Source organism: Eptatretus burgeri, chromosome 1, assembly GCF_056783735.1.
Source record: "Eptatretus burgeri isolate ZD-2024b chromosome 1, Ebu_testis_v1, whole genome shotgun sequence".
NCBI lineage: Eukaryota > Metazoa > Chordata > Myxini > Myxiniformes > Myxinidae > Eptatretus > Eptatretus burgeri.
In genome coordinates this window covers 69,995,638-70,013,567 of record NC_140961.1, presented here as the reverse complement: position 1 = coordinate 70,013,567, position 17,930 = coordinate 69,995,638, and the positions used below count along the sequence as shown (strand labels likewise).

General features: G+C 41.1%; 1 protein-coding gene across 1 annotated transcript in view; it reads right to left on the bottom strand.

Annotated features, from left to right (window-relative positions):
• Positions 1-17,930, bottom strand: part of PICK1 (protein interacting with PRKCA 1) — a 103,810-nt gene that overhangs the window by 8,003 nt on the left and 77,877 nt on the right. Inside the window, exons 9-10 of the mRNA XM_085887144.1 lie at positions 12,954-13,046; positions 12,146-12,196 (exon numbers count right to left, since the gene is read on the bottom strand). Coding sequence (XP_085743270.1) covers positions 12,146-12,196; positions 12,954-13,046 — 144 coding nt within the window. The remainder of the gene's footprint in view (positions 1-12,145; positions 12,197-12,953; positions 13,047-17,930) is intronic.

Sequence of the window (17,930 nt, the reverse complement as noted above, 5' to 3'; positions counted from 1 at the left end):
AGGAGTCTGAAGTGAAGGCCCGCTGGGCCGGTTACTTTGAGCGGTTGTACCAGGCTGATCCCCCAGCTGTCGAGTTGGACGTCAAGGGTGTTACAATCCCTGTTGCTGACCCTCAATTCAACTGTGGTCCACCTTCGCTTGTGGAAACACGGGCTGCGGTGAACCAGTTGAAACGGGGCAAAGCTCCAGGGATCTGTGGCATCCATGCCGAACTTCTCAAGGCTGGTGGAAATGCTGCACTCGTGTCGTTGCATGCAGTTTTGTGCTCTGCCTGGAACGCAGGCATCATCCCAACTGACTGGAAGAGGGGCCTTGTTGTCCCTCTCTGGAAAGGGAAGGGTGATCGCCAAGACTGCAACAACTACCGAGGGTTGACGCTGCTCTCAGTGCCAGGCAAGGTCTTTGCTCGGATAATACTTGATAGGGTTCGCCACCATCTGCTTGAGCACCAGCGTCCAGAGCAGTCAGGCTTTACACCAAAGAGGTCAACAATTGACCGTATCCTTGCACTTCGTGTCCTCACCGAACGCAGACGAGAGTTTCTGCAGGGGCTGCTTCCAGCCTATGTTGATCTCTGTAAAGCGTTCGATTCAGTGAATCGGGATGTCCTCTGGAGGATTCTTGGTCTTCGTGGGGTGCCACCAAAACTGATCGATCTGATGTCTGAACTCTACTCTGGTACTGAGAGTGCTGTGAAGTGTGGTGGTACCATCTCTGACTTATTTCCAGTTGTTACTGGAGTTCGTCAGGGATGTGTACTTGCCCCCACACTTTTCAGCACTTGTATGGACTGGATTTTAGGGAGGATGTCGGAGAGATCAAGTTGCGGTGCATCGTTTGGGAATGTCAAGATCTCGGACCTTGATTTTGCAGATGATGCAGTCATCTTTGCGGAGACTTTAGACATCCTCTTGGGGGCCCTCGAGGTGCTGAATGAGGAGTCGGAGCCGTTGGGATTACGGGTTTCTTGGGTCAAAACTAAGATCCAGGCTTTCGGTGACATCTTGGATGCTGCTGTCCTGTCTGTGTCTGTTTGTGGTGAGGATGTTGAGGTCGTGGAGAGATTCACTTACCTTGGCAGTGATATTCATGTCTCTGCTGGCTGCGAGTCAGAGGTCAATAGACGTCTGGGTCGGGCCTGGGGAGTCATGGATTCACTGGATCATGGGGTGTGGCGCTGCCGGTACCTGTGCGGGAGGACGAAAGTCCGAGTCTTCAGGTCCTTTGTACTTCCAGTCTTGCTCTATGGATGTGAGACTTGGACTCTGACCAAGGATCTGAGACGGAGACTTAATTCCTTTGGTACCAGGTCTCTTCGGAGAATCCTTGGCTATCGCTGGTCGGATTTTGTGTCCAACGAGCGGTTGCTGAGAGAGACTCGGATGAGATTTGTTACCTGCATAGTCCGTGAGCGTCAGTTGCGGCTGTATGGACATGTGGCTCGTTTTCCTGACGCTGATCCTGCTCACCAGATTCTCTCAGCGAGGGAGTCTCATGAATGGAGGAGGCCAGTAGGCCGACCACGTGCCTCATGGTTGCAACAGGTTGACCATCATCTCAAGGAGATGGGGATGGGCCTGGCATCTGCCTGGGGGATGGCCAGACGGAGGCCCCTGGAGTACCGGCGGAAAGTGGACGCAGCGACGCGCTGTTCTGGCACATGCTCCCATACCTGACCTGACCTGAGAGCACTGAATACACACCAAAGGGAATAAAAAGCTATCGTTAATTTGCCTTAGCGTTTTGTATCATAATTAAGATAACTAATATATTAAGGTATTAAAGAAATTATTTATTAGCTGGTACTGAATAAGAGTAGTTTAAGACATTATTCACAATACTTGGATCTCGTTTATGTGAAGCAAGTCGCTACCTAATCATTAACTCCGAAACCGAAGGTGGATGGAGGTTGTTTTCACCCCTGTCTATCTGTTTGTCTATCTGTCTGTGAGCAGGGTATCTCAAAACGTTATTGATGGATTCGGACAAAACTTGGTGGACGAGTTGGGTATGTAACGAGATGAAGCCGATTAGATTTTGGTTCAGGTACGGATGCAGATCCAGCCATTCAGTGGGATGCATAACAATCTGTTCAGCCAAGCGGAGATAAGTCAGTTAAATCTATTTTTTTCACATTTCAAAGGTGGACGAATGATATTCTGGGCCCCTGAGCAATAACGCGCTAACTTGTAGGTACATCACAAGAGCACATTGCATTTCTGGTTCCTGGTGTGATTGGTCAGAACAGAGTCCCTTTGTAACCTTGGGACTCCCTGTATTGTATTTTACATAAAACTCAATTTTCACATGATCAGACAAGTAAAACACTTCATTTTATATGTCAATAGCTTATCGAATAAGCACCGGTAGTTCATCAATCATTAAAAAATTACAGGATGCTGTGCCGTTTAATAAACCAATCAATTCATAGCTACTCAATGACGTCAATTGTGGGCACGGTATCCACTTCATATGTCCACATTTCAGTACGACGTCATTATTTACCACTTTATAATCGGCATCGGTATCGGAAGATTATTTTTAAATCGGTAAGGCCTTAGTTATTTTATAACTTGGTTTACAGATCCGCCGACGGTATATTTGCCGAAAAGAAATATAAATATAAAACACATTTTTAGCCTTTTATATTTATAAATTTTCCACTGAAGGTGCAAAAGTTTCAAAACCCGAAATGTAAGCGTCAGCATTTATTTTCAAAATATAATTTCGCGCGCGCACCAAAATGCCGAGTCCCTTTAACCAAACTGCACAGTAGTCTTCGGTCACGGCGTCTGAGCAGTGGCAAGCGTGGTTCAGATTGACTGTGGTTTCTGGGGCGAAAGTGATCGTTAAGTATGTCAGTGTTATAAATTTGAGTGACTGTATTGGTGATTTAATCACGCAACATCTTGATGAATATTCTGGCCGAACGATTGCATCAATTCAGTGCAGCAGCAGGGATGATTCGCAGGCAACTCTCAATCGTGCCGATTTTGTTTCCGTCGAAAGTTGTACACTGCTGTTCGTATTGAAAGATTTCGGTGCCAAGTACGTCAAAGTTTCCCTGCGAGATGCTGATATATTCAGCTTTCAACGGACCAGAAATCAGCCTTTGATGTGCTCATGGGGGTGGGGAGACGGTACGATCAGATGCCTGCTGAAAAGTAAGAGCTGGTTATGGCTCTGATTGACTGTTTTGAGCATGTTGACTCCAAGTAGACACCTTTTTAAAAATCATATCCAGCACTATGCACTGGTGTGCACGCACACATCTACGACTTGGACAGTAATTTTCTCAGCATTGTTTCCATTTGTTTGATGATCCAACAGGTTTCTATAAGAAAAACATGCCAGACTATATTGTAAAAACAAGTTTTAATCCTTCTTTATTGTTTTTCATATCAGATGATACAGTGAACATGGACATCCTGCATTTGAATGGTCTTCCATCTTCAATGTTTTCTTAGATCCTCCTGGTCCGGGATTTATATTTATTTTCCCCCCATCTACCCTTGTCTTTTCCATGGAACATCCGAAAAAAAATCATAAAAATATATAATTTCCAAAAATTGAAATTATATTTATATTTACCGTATATTTCGACCAACCAACCCTACATTTTAGCTGAACTGTGTAAACCAAGTTATAAAAAAAAACTAAGGCCTAAGCATATATATATATATATATATATATATATATATATATATATATATATATATATATATATATATATATATATATATATATATATATATATATATATATATATATATATATAATACATTTTACTAGTGAGGTGTACTTACACATTGTTAACATTGCGTAAACATACAAACCGTGCTTCCCCATTGTCTTGGGGAGCTCACCCACATTTGATTTTTCATTTATTTATATTTTCATTAACGGATGCTTTCCGAGGGTTCTGTGATTTTTCCTGGTGTATCGACTTCGGTGTCTGTCGGCACACAGAATTATCACGCTTCCCCATTGTCTCGGGTCGCTCACATGCATCTTTCTTCATTAATTGGATGTTGTCCGATTGTGATTTTTTTTCTGGTGAACTTAATTTGATGTCCATTGGCATGCAAAATTTCAGCTTTCGACGTCATCTGGAAAGTTCCGATCTTTAAAATCAGTCAGTGGTGAGAAAGAGCTTCATATAGTTGAAGATTATATATTCTAATATATAAATATATACAGTTTGAGGTTGAAAGTACAAATATAATTTCAGAATCTATGTCCAGAACAGGATAGGAACAAAAAAGTTACAGGAATTATTCCAGCAAATAACTCATGCAATTATTACTTTGAAAAGTTGCAAGTTCGAGTGCACAATTGTGTTGCTTGTGTTCGTTATGTTTTTTTTATGTCATGGCACAAAGTAGAGGAGTGGGGAAATGGTAGTGATTATTACTTTTTGAGTTAACAGGTGAAGAACAAGATTGTGAGGATGGTTTGTTCAAACTATATTGAAAATAAAAAGTTTAACAAGACAGTTGCATGGGAATGTCCCAGGTTTGAACACACAATTTTCTCAATAATAATAATAATCATATCTCAAGGACTGACACTCTGCAAACAATAATGATCTCAAGCAATCACTGTCGGGCTGCAGTTGTTTTGAGGACGATGGAAGTAAGCAATATCATTATTCAATGAACGAAATATCCAGGTTTATATCCATTACAAATAAAATGAAATATCCATTACAAATAAAATGTGGGATAACTTTTCAGCTTTCAAGCTCCAAATTCAGATTTTTTTTTTTTGAAGAGAAATGATAATTCAAAGCATTTTACACAAAAAATAATAAAATCTTAAAAAGGAGTGACTCGGTTTTTTATTATTTTATTTTATTTGATATCAGCATCCAATTTGGGTTTCAAATTCAGCAATTTCTCTTTATTAGACCTTTGCATTACATCACAGTACAATCCTGTAATGCAGAATTAAATGACAGTTATAGCGATATGGGATGGCTTTGAGTCATCATCATTGCCTTTCAACCTCTCCAGGAATGCATTTTGCTCTCAGCAATTGGATGTCTAATACATTTGAAAATGTCCCATGAATTTGATGTCTAAAAAGACTGACTAAAAATGAAAGCTTTGGCCTATTGTATACTGTGATTCATCAATCATTTATCATAAAAAAACCCAACACTCAGGATCTTGCTTCCTCCATTAAAAGTATGATTTGTGGGCTATTTCCACAGTCTTGATGCCAACATCGCATTAGGTTTGAACCCCACCCCCTCCACAAGTATAGAGCCTCCTCTCCCACCACTACTTCTCACAAAATGGCATTGAAACTCGACAGATGCAACCTTAGCTTGAAATTAGTCGAAGATGCATTTTTAGGTGGTCTCAATGAACCTAATCTTGGATGACATACACAGACAAAGACAATAATTGCTAACAATTATGTGGTTAAAATGTACTTGTGAACACTCCAGAAAACGTTTGTTTGCAATGCTTAAAGGTCAGAAAAATAATTCCAGAACAAACTACAAATGAGGGGAAAATGAGCTGTGAAAATAAACAAAATCTTAATAAGGAAGCTTCGCTTTGAAACCTACAGAGTTCTTGATCCAAATGGCGGCTTGCGTAAAGAAACATGCATTTCGAGCTCGGATTCAGATACCGATTCCACAGTCATCACGAAGAACTCTGATGGTTCTCAGAATGGTGAAACTGATCAAGTCGATTTGGAAGAAACGATTGGAGACCAAATTAGTGATTGAAACGTGTTTTGGAGGAATTGGGCAGCCGCATCGTCTTGAGCCTTGTGCGAGGGATTTAGAGGAAGAAGGCAGAAGTGAAGAAGAAAACACTGGTCGCATGTTCACTGCAGATTGGTAGGTTTCGTTTTTCGTTGAATAAGGGAGGGATTTTGTATTCATTGATAAATCAGTTATATTACTGGAGGAGAAATACCTGTCATCGCCCGACAGCCGACACTGCAGAGGCACACCCAGACACCGCTGACAAAATGGGCGATGAGTGCTTTGTCCCACTGTCGCAGGCTGACTGTCTTGTATGCTACGGGATCATCCAGTTTCATACTTTTCTGGGACGCCACTTGTCTGTGGTCGCTCTGTATTCATGCTGTGCCATGCCATGTTTGTGCTGTGCCATGCCATGTTTGTGCTGTGCCATGCTGTGTCATGCCGTCCTGCTACAGTGGAGGGGGGGTTGAGGGGGTGTGGAGTGGTTGTGGGTATTGTGGGGTGATGGTTTATTGTGGAGGGAGGAGGGAGGAGGTGGGGTGGGAATTGTGGAGGTGATGGTTGAACGAGTATTGTGGAGGTGGGGGTGGGATGGTGGTGGGTATTGTGGGGGTCATGGTTGATAGGGGATTGCGGGTGGAATGGTGGTGGTTATTGTGTGGGTGATGATTGTAGAGGGACGGTGGTGGGTATTGTGGAGGTGATGGTTGCTGGGGGATTGTGGGGGGAGGAGGGCAGTGGGACCCTGAAAGTTTTCACATCCTAGGTCAAATCCTCTCGGTGGAATAGATGATGATCCATGCATACTTTCTCTCCACTATAAATAGATGGTGGTTCATTTGACTTGCAGAAATTTGTGTTGATAAGAGATAATTATTTTTCCGCTGCTCTTGTGGTAACTGCCGGCAATCGCAGGCAAACATAGCATTCCTTTCCTGTCGTAATTCTCTGCAGACTACTGCAGTAGGACCTGTTAGCAACAATAGTATTTGAGAATACTACTCTCAAACTATAGTTCTAACTGCAGCATTTTTGCCTGGGATGTCAATAGGTCTTTGGTTCACCATTCAACTTGCCCGTGTACTTATGCTGGTAGCTTGGTTTTGATGATTTTGAGCGATGGCTGGATCTTCCGCTTAATCTTGGGGATGGACGGCATCCTCTCAACCGTAGATGATAACCACAAGATCTTGCCATCTCTGTTGTTTTATAACAGTGCTCTGTAAAACGTTCCGAGTACAAAAGCGAACATTTTGTAGGCCTGATCCACACTCTGGTATTTCGGACAAAGCTCGTTCAATTTCTGGCAGATTTAGGGTCTTTCAGCCATGAAACCATCTCGGACGCATCGACTAGGCATACTTGTGGAAAAATGGAAAATTATTCACCATTTGAGTTAAATCGTATCGCAATTTAACCCCGAGACAATACAGATATGACGGTCCACTTCCTGATGTGATGTCACGGATAATCTGAAGAAGAAGAAGAAGATGATTTTGACTTTTAATCACAAAATTACCTACTTTTTAATTCGGGAATCGGAAAAAGACATCATATCTATTTTGTAGGGTATCAAGGGATAGATTCGCGTCAAAGTGGTCTGAGCGTTTGGGTGGATTGATTGGTTGAGATGATGTAAAACGGTGTAATATTTTGTCCAAGTACTGTTAAACGGAGGATTTTTCAAAGTGTCAAGAAGGCGTTTTGTGTTCTACAGTGTTCGAGAAGTGTATAATTCAAATGACAAAGGTTTTAAAAGATTGTTAAGGACCAGTATAATGTTACAGACAAGTATAACATTTAATTGTGTTTGGAAAAGGTTTATATTGGCTGTTAAATGAGAACCCAAACGCAATTTTTTTTTTCTTTTCTGAAAACCATTGAAAAATTATTAATCACGGTCTAATTTGAAGGGGGGAAAAATGGAATTCTTTTTTTTGCCAATCACAGTGTCTAAAAAGCCCTAAAGTGTCGATTTTCGATTTCGCTAGTGACGTAACATCGTAAAGCCATTTCCTGTTAAATCACAACACCAATAACAACAACATGAGGAATAAAAAGACAACCACAGTTTGAAAAGGATACGAGGAGAGAAGGCAACGAAATGCTCTCCTTAACTGTCAATCTCGTTTTTAAACAATACAAATCACTCTTCTCTGCGCATGCACAATCGGGACAAATTCAAAGCCAAAGTACTACTAAACTACAGGTTCGTTTTCCCGATTCATGTTCAAACTAGAAGGGCACTCGGTGGAGCCCATACCTCTGTCAGGCTGATTAGTTTACATTTTGTATCCCAATGATAGGCCGGATCTAGATTCGGACCTGAATTAAAATTTAATCAGCTTCTTCTCATCACCTAATCAACTCATCCACCAAGTTTCATCTGAATCCGTCCATAACCTTTGTCAAATATCCTGCTATATATTGTTTTTGCCCCATCGCTCAATGGTGAAAATTCACTTAAAATATTCTCGGATCCGGATCTTCACCAAAATCAAATCAATTCTTCTTTGTGACGTACCCAACATGCCCACCAAGTTTCGTGTGAATCCATCCACAACTTTTTGAGATATCGTGTTTGCAGACAAACTAACAAACAAAAGACAGACAGACAGAGGTGAAAACATAACCTCCATCCACCTTCAGTGGCAGGAGTAAAGATAACACTCAATTGAAATTAAGTTGTTCCTCAATCCTAAACTGATGTTTGCAGACAGGCAGACAGGCAGACAGACAGACAAAGGGAATCAATTGCTTAACATAATAATAATCCCTCCATGAAATAGTTTGTTACGGTTGTGGGGTTAGATTGAGGAATTTCAGAGGAAAGATAGGATTGTATGGAGCTGCTTGGTCCGTGGACGTGTAGGATATACTGTATATCCATGTAAATTAAGTCGGGAAACTGTGAGCTTAAGTGTTGTCAGCACACGGGGGAGGCGCTCTGTGAACTAGGTAGGGTCCAAGACTAATTTGTCCTATTATGTGATTACCGCCCACCTCCCGTGACCTTTTCCTACGTTTTTGCATTTATAAAAAGTAACGTTTTAACAACAACAACAGAAACCGAATCACTGAGCAGGCAGAAACCCTGCCTTCTTGCTTTGTGCCACAAGCCACGCCCCAAGGCAGATGATTGATCGGTGGACGTCACAAGGTTCAGCGGTAATGTGAGTGAGGAGATGGTGGTTGGAAGAGAAGGGCACTATGGTTGCTTCTCCTTGACAGGACGAAGAAGGCTGCACGATTCTCATGTTCGTGCTGTGTGAATTTGCCTGTGTGCTGGAGCAAGACGCTAGCCATTGACTGTTCGGCTGAGCCGTGAAGTGTACGTTTCTAAGGATGGAAGGAGAGCGTGCCTCGTGGCCTGATCACGGGGTCTCAGAAATCATCTTGCCGTGTGGCCATTGTTGTGAACAGACCGGGTGCAAGAGAGGAACGGTCAGCATATTCACTCGTGAGAATTAGCGACAAGGCAGTTCGTGAGCCCTGATGTCGAGTGCCATCTCCGAATTGCTTCCTGTGCGTTCCTGCCATGAGAGACGACGCGGTTTGATCGTCAAGTCCTAAAAGATCACTTCTGGACCCGAAGCGAAGTGCCGGGAGAAAGGGAGGATTCTTCTTTTATTTGTTATTTTCCCCTTGCCCGTTTTTGTGTCTGAGTGGGGAGGCACCACAAATACGAAAATAGATTTAGTTTCCTCATGTTCTGTTTTATTATTACCATTGTAAATATTTGGTTTTCATTTAAAAAACCTGTATTTAAGTTGCTTGCATCTCTTGTGGGTTCGTGATTAAAACCCTTTTGCTACCGTTCTGGTGAACGCCTTTGGAATGTCCTAACCGTTAACCATCCCGCACCCGCTATAATCCTCGAGGATCACGCGTTTGCCTCCAAGGAAAACCGCTCGGCGATCCAGCCTGGTTTGGTGTTAACCACCCGTCCACCACAAATGGGTCAGGAGAATTAACCTAACCACCACGGCTGTGACATGATCAATAGATTTTATACTCAAAAAGGACATTTTATAAAAGGTAATTGTTGTTGCTGCTGTCGTCATGGTTGTAGTTGTTGTTTGTGTGCTCCTACCATGTACTTTCTTTTTCTATTGCTTCCAGAAATATTACCATAAACAATTTTGTGTGCTTGTTCCATATCTGTCACACATTATTCCAAAGGGTTCCTGCTGTTGTGGAATGGTGAGGGGTGGAGGTGGTGTTAGCAAGGAGAATGTTATGTTATGCCAAATGACCGAACACACACACAAAAAAACAAACATTTTAGAACAACTATATACATGACGACACAGCAGAGTTTATATAGTAATCCGCTGGTACATCTGCAAAACTTTGATGCCCCAGTTCCAGAAAATTTGTGGGAACATGAACCAAAAGCAAACACTGAAAACATGGAAGTACCTACCGCTCACGTACGACCTAATGATCCCATAGTGTGTGAACATCAAAAACAAAGCGTTGCAACCAGATATCATACTTAGGCACAAAAAGAGAAGGCATTGCTAAATGAGGTGTTAATACCAGTTATTTTGGATTAAACAATGCAGATATCAAGAAAATGACCAAATATGAAGACCTTAAGAATGACCCAGGCAAAAATGCCATAGTTATAACTATAGTATATGAGAGTTGGATTCTCATGTACCACAGTAATCTGCAGAGAATTAGCACAGGAAAGGAATGTTGTGATAGAGATAGAGGGGTGAAGAGAGAGGGAGGGAAGAGGAAAGGGGGGGAGGGGTGGGAGAGAGGGGTGAGGGATTCTGGCAGAGGTGATGCCCAGTTTATCATTCATCCAAGAGATGACACACAAATTGATGAATCACCCTGCCTGTGGAACACCGGGATGGCAGTTTATAGCTGGGTTACCTCTCGGCTTTCTTGCCGTGATGTGGCAATTCCTTATTTCATAACTGAAAAGATTTTTCTCATTGTGATCATATTTATTTTGCCTTTCTACCACCGGTATAGAACCGCGATATCGCAATTGAAACTTGAAGGACACGACATGCGCCAAGTGGCTTCACCACGCAATGCATGAAACGTTTGAAGAATTTTTTAAAAGCAAAACATTTAATCTTAAAATTAAAAGAAGTGACGGATCCTATAATGGAAGAACAAAAACGGGAAACATCGTGGAAAATAAAATTTCACATTTTCAGGAGGCAGCCTCCGCCTGTTTCACCGCAGAACAACACGCGGCCAACAACACATGCGAGTGCCCCTGAGCTTTGTTCAAGGCAATCGATATACAGTATTCAGTGACAGTGCGAATATTGTAGAGCGCTTGCCAAGTGGCTTAAGCACTCCAACGAAATGGTTGATAAGAAATGGCTCGCTTGGCATGCGATTAGCAATTACACCTCCCATACATATTAAACATACACCTCCCTGGACTCTGACGCCCGAAATGACAAATATGTCCAAATTAACACTTTTTTTTAGGTGTAGGAGCTGTTTGTAAGTTTCAATCTGGAGCTTAACTTTTTAAATTCTGCTTAGTTTCAGAGATTCTCGAGGTTATGGCATGTGCGAAAATGAAATATAGTCACGAACGCTGCATCTCCAGGCGTTTATAAGCATTGCAATATACCCAGCGATTCAAAGCTATGATGAGCAGGCATTCAATAATATGAATGGGGAAAGTGAAAAAAAAAACTTCTTCGTTAAGAAATCGTTGCGGCCTCTTCCAACTCAAGGCATGGTTGAGCAGGTGAAAAAAACCATGGTGGCTTCAGAACTCAGCGAGGTTACCTAAGATACACCTCAAGACCCAATAGAGATCGGTGACCGAGGAAGCGCCTGATAAAGGATATAATTGAATAAGGCCATTAATTATCTTGAAAAAGTGGTGTTTTAATTAACCCAAACACCCAATTTTCCACTCTTGCACTTCCTTGGAGTTTTCTTCGTAAGCATGCAAAGTTTCAGGCCGCTATGTTTCATGGTTTTGGAGTTATGGAGGAAACACACGCACTGCCTTTTATCAGTATCGATGTTCAAAAGATGATCGTGATTCACACACAAACTAACCATAAACTCTTTCAAGGACAACAGGTTTTTGAAAATGGACTTTTGTTTCACTTTAACGTTCCATTGTAAAATGGGATTGACATCTAGAAAGCTAAAATGTTGCGACAAAACTTGTAATTATGGCCAAATACCAGATTTACAGGGTGGGAAGTGCCTTCAATTTAGAGTAATCAAAACATGGATGTTTTTGGTGAGGAAATAGAGAAACATTCGATGGCGAGATGTTATGAGAAAGGAAGAAAGCAAAGACGTGAAAAAGAAACCAATAATCTCTATAAGAGATGAGCCTATAAGATGAGCCTATTATGAGCCTATAAGAAGGGAAAATAAATGATGCAAATACAGCATTGGTGTGCAACTCACTGTGTATGTGTACTCTTCATCATCCATCTCCTTCACCTTCAGACAGTAAGACTGGCAGGCAACACACGGAGCCTAATTAAATCATTCTACACAATCTATCTATGTTCAGATCTCGACCCAATGCTAAGCCTTAAAAAAACACAATTTGAATACAGACAGTTAAATTCCTTTGTGTATTTCATATGACATTAGGACCACCATAAGATAGCATTCAGATTTCCCATGAAGTAGTAGGGCATTGACCTGACAATAGGTTATTTAAAGTCAAGAAGTATGAACTCTAACTTTGTGGAAACAATGACACAAACAACGCCTAACACATACAATATTATTGCGTCAGAGGTCCAGTTTATGCAGGTGCTCTGCGCCAGAGGTCGAAGGCCCCCGTGAATGACCCAACAATCTCCGAATTGTTGCGTCAGGCCATCCCACCCTTAAGGGTGACCCCTCATGAAAGTGTTTGCCCTCAACCAGAGCTCCACAGCTCACTTCACTGCCTTGGCCTGCACTTCTCTGGCCAAATAGCCTGTGGTGATGTCCATTCCATTATAAGCACGTTGCATTTTGTAAGTTTGTTTGTGCCCTAAGTCCTCCACCTGGCCTCACCTGTACAGGTTTTACAGGACACAACCGTATCTTATTCTGCTCCATAAAAGACAATCACTGCTTCCTCTGTGCACATATTACATGCGACTTATCCCTGACAGATCCCGAATACAGGAGGAAATCTCACATACTCGAGCACACCGACCAAGCTATTCTTACCACATTCTATCTATGGACCCCCCTTCCATGTAACAATACTTACCAGATACTCAAACTTTCCATCGGCATATTTTTTGATGGTTAGCTTTGTGTCTGGCACAGCTTTGTTGAGGTAGGTGCTCAAATCGCTTAACATCTGCAGATAAAAGCAGTGCACCTTCAGTCCAACAGAAATCTCTTCCAAGCAAATAAGTAAAAACTTGCTCTCCACTATCTTTGCTTCTATTGAACTGTTTCCAAAGCACTCGACCGAGTCACACTACAATATAAATTACAATTTCAACAAATAAGGGTAATAGATACATGTTTTCTGAAAGCCATGATATAAATGCAGATATGTATTAAATAACATTACAAATACATTTACAGATATGTATTACATAACGTTCAAGAAGAATGTAAATAGGTTTCTTCTTTCTGTTTAATATTTATGCTTTCCTTTGTGTAGCCCTCACCTTGAGTGGCCTTTGGCTTTGTGGCGGGCAAAAAAATCCATAAAAAAAAAACATTCTGAGAATTGTTGATTAGGTCTCATTATCTTTTGCAGGCTTGTGTTGCTCTGCCCTTCTGGGAGAGTGCACACGGCATTTGAATTGAAAAAGCTTGGCCTTCGAGTCTGTATTTTTTGACAAGACTTCAATTTGATTGTGAAATTTATGTTCTCCACTCTGTGGCTCTTGCAATTTGGCTGATTATGAATTCTTCCAAACACAAACTGTTTTCCATCTTCCACATTCTTCATTGGAGATGGTGTACACAGACTACGATGCCATTTCTCCTCTCCACCATCAATTGTCATGAATTGTTGCCAGAGTTAGATTAATCTGTATACCCAGCTTTATCATTTTGTTGTCCATGGTGCAATGTCAATTTTCAAACTTTTTGCTGAGACTAGAACAGAGCATGAGCAAAGAGATTTGCAAAGACAAGTAACAATGAAATTGGTCTCAAGTGACCACACTCCGTGGGAGATACTTTGTACTTGGAGTAGGAAATCCAAACTATGATGCAGTCTTTCCATTGTGCTGGTACTTTGCCGAATGCCTACACTTTAAAGAATAATTGGCACAAGCTAATGCCCATTAGTTCCAAAGCACCCTTGATTATCTCGGGTGGAACTAGAGGGGGAGCACTCAGTAAAGTGCAAAACCTCCGCCGCCAATACTGCTTGGTCACTCAAGTGAACCTGATATCCTATTCATTCAATTTGACGTCAACAGTGCTCACAGAGTAAAAGTTTGCAACTTTCCCTTTAACTTTTAACTTTTACATACTCAATTCATTCGTTATAACTAGATTCCTTGAGACAGAAATTGATTTTACGTGGGTATATCGACCTGAAGTTCCAAAATCAGCCGCAATTATAATTTTGGCATTTTTTTTGTTGTAAATCACTTATAACATGTGGAAATCCCCCCCAAAAAATCGAAATTTTGTTGAAAAAAAAGTTGCAAAAAAATTTTTTTTCTCTAATTTTTTTTTTTGGGGGGGGGGGGGGGTTGGAAATCACTTAAAACATGTAGAAATGCAAAAAAAAATTTCAAATATTTTTTCAAATTGGCCGCCATAGCGGCCATATTGGATTTTCGACCAAGTCTAAAATCTAATGGCATGATCCTTGGACCAGACCTAACCCCCCCACCAAGTTTCGTCGAAATCCGTCAGAGTTTTTCCGTAATACTGTTCACAAACAAACAAACAAACAAGCAGTCATAGACTGGTACTCACGAAATCGTCAACTTGACCTCTGACCTTGTCTAATAAAAGCTGTCTCTAGAGAAGGTAGCGAGACAAACCAGAAGTTTCTACGATGATTCTGTACCAAACCATCAAAAATCGAATGTTTTGGATGTTTGACCTCACTGTGACCTTGACCTTTGACTGATTTTGACCAAAATCTAATCAGCGCTTGTCATCACCCTCCTGAATCACCTGGTGTAATTTGACATTGGTAGCTTCTTCTGTTCTCGAGTTATCATTTTTTGGATGTTTGACCTCACTGTGACCTTGACCTTTGACGGATTTTGACCAGAATCTAATCAGCACTAGCCATCACCCTCCTGAATCACGTGGTGTGATTTGACATTGGTTGCTTCTTCCGTTCTCGAGTTATCTGTACCAAACCATCAAAAATCAAATATTTGACCTCACTGTGACCTTGACCTTTGACCGATTTTGACCAAAATCTAATCAGCACTAGCCATCACCCTCCTGAATCACATGGTGTAATTTGACATTGGTAGCTTCTTCCGTTCTCGAGTTATCGTGCCTACAAACAAACAAACAAACAAACAGTCATAGACTGGTACTTGCGAAATCATCAACTTGACCTCTGACCTTGTCTTATAAAAGCTGTCTCTAGAGAAGGTAGCGACGCAAACCAGAAGTTTCTACGATGATTCTGTCTCAAACCATCAAAAATCGTAACGTCGACCGAAGCAAAAATCTCCATTTCTCCACGCAATTATATTATACCTTAACGTAACTCAACGACGCGTCTGCTTGAGCGCACTGCATCATGGGACGACTCGTGACGCGTCGAGTGAAATATTTTTTATACAATCTTAAAACGTCTCCAAAACATCCGATTTTTACCAGAATTTCGACAACCGAGTTTTAAGCGTCCTAAGCGATCGCAAAAACCGAAGACAAAATTGAAATCGAAGTTAAAATGAACTTGTAACGTCGAGCGAAGCAAAAATACTCCATTTCTCCACATTAATTTACAAAATTATGTTTGACCTCACTGTGACCTTGACCTTTGACCGATTTTGACCAAAATCTAATCAGCACGAGCCACCACCCTCCTGAATCACGTGGTGTAATTTGACATTGGTAGCTTCTTCCTTTCTCGAGTTATCGTGCCTACAAACAAACAAACAAACAAACAGAAACGGAAGGCATCAATATACTTATGAAATCTTTAGATTTCGGAAGTAACAAGCAGTCACAGACTGGTACTTACGAAATCGTCAACTTGACCTCTGACCTTGTCTAATAAAAACTGTCTCCAGAGAAGGTGGCGACGCAAACCAGAAGTTTCTACGATGATTCTGTACCAAACCATCAAAAATCGAATGTTTTGGATGTTTGACCTCACTGTGACCTTGACCTTTGACCGATTTTGACCAAAATCTAATCAGCGCTCACTACCACCCTCCTGAATCACGTGGTGTAACTTGACATTGGGGGCTTCTTCCGTTCTCGAGTTATCATTTTTTGGATGTTTTACCTCACTGCGACGTTGACCTTTGACCGATTTTGACCAAAATCTAATCAGCACGAGCCATCAACCTCCTGAATCACATGGTGTAATTTGACGTTGGTAACTTCTTCCGTTCTCGAGTTATCTGTACCAAACCATCAAAAATTGAATATTTGACCTCACTGTGACCTTGACCTTTGACCGATTTTGACCAAAATCTAATAAACGCTAGCCACCACCCTCCTGAATCACGTGGTGTAATTTGACATTGGTAGCTTCTTCCGTTCTCGAGTTATAATGACTACAAACAAACACACAAGCAAACAAACAGAAACGGAAGTCATCAATATACTTACGAAATCTTTAGATTTCGTAAGTAACAAACAAACAGAAAGGGGTGAAAACAGTAACCTCCATCCATCTTCGATGGCGGAGGTTAATAAACCACCAGCAAAGTAGTAGTATCTCAGTAATATAATTATGTAATGGTTAGGGTGCCCACTCCGAGTCTTGGTGGGCGGCTGCTCATACCATAGACTTAAAAAGACAAAGATAGTATGTGCTGCTCCATTGCTTAATGCTCAGAATTTCATAACGTTAGAGCACAGACAAACATATACAGCATGTTAGCAACAATAGCACAGGCTTTGATAGGCCTAACGTCCTCCTTATACATTGAAGTTCTTGTAAGGGTTCTTCGACTTCCGGTTCCAGTTTTGAGGAACGGCTGCTTCTCTCACGGGTCTCTGCCGACTTTCTCAAAATTAAGTTTCCGGTCATTATTTGTCACGTATTAACTGTTTATTTTCTCACCTACATGTTTACTGTGTATTCCTAGTTTGGTTTTGTTTCAAAAATCGTGCTATTTTGTGAGTTTTCGGCGACTGTTTTTTTGGGTTCCTTGAGGCCAACCCATCCTTCTCGTCGAGGTGTACGATCGTTTTTTTTGTAATCTCTCCCTATTACCATCAATTCCACTCATCCCACCCCACCCCAAACCCCCTCCCCCCCAATCTCTCTCTCCCATCTACACTCTGTTTCTTGTCTTAAATTTTAGAAAAAAACAACAAAAAAACAACAACCCTTTCTCCCTCCATACCCATTAGTACCGATCCTCCTGTCAGCACACCATCTTCCTTCTATTTGAGCTGACCCAATCAAACCATTACCTTCACGATTTCTTCCTAAAATCTTCCATTCCCTAATCTCACCTAATTTTCAAAAAATAATTTTCTTCCTTGTATCCTTTCTAACTATACATCTCCCAAAACCACGTGTCTCTCTCTACCCTCTTCCGAGTACTTTTCATCGATCCATCAGTTTCACTTGGTGTTTACCGATCCAAATTCACCATACACCTCCACGATTATACTTCAACCATTCCTTTTCTGAATCTTTCGCAATCCTTATTAAAAAACACCAAATAAATAAATAAATTCACTTTTAACGACACACCTCCCATAACCACATGCTTCTGCTGGATCTGTTCTATCCTTCGCGTTTACGATCCAAATTCACCATTAACCTCAATTTTTCTTCAACCTTTCCTTTACATAATCTTATTCAATATTGATGCAATCTTTATCAAAAACCAAACAAACAAAAAAAACACAACGATAATAATAATAATAATAATAATAATAATAATAATAATAATAATAATAAAAAATACGGTCTCTTGTAATGTTTCCTCTTTCTCCCTTTCTTTCTTTTGTAAGTTTGTTTGTGCCCCTTTCTTTGAGAAACACCTTTCTCCCTCAACTCTCTTCACTCAACCTTCTCCCTCCATTCAACCCCATCACTCACCCTTCTCAA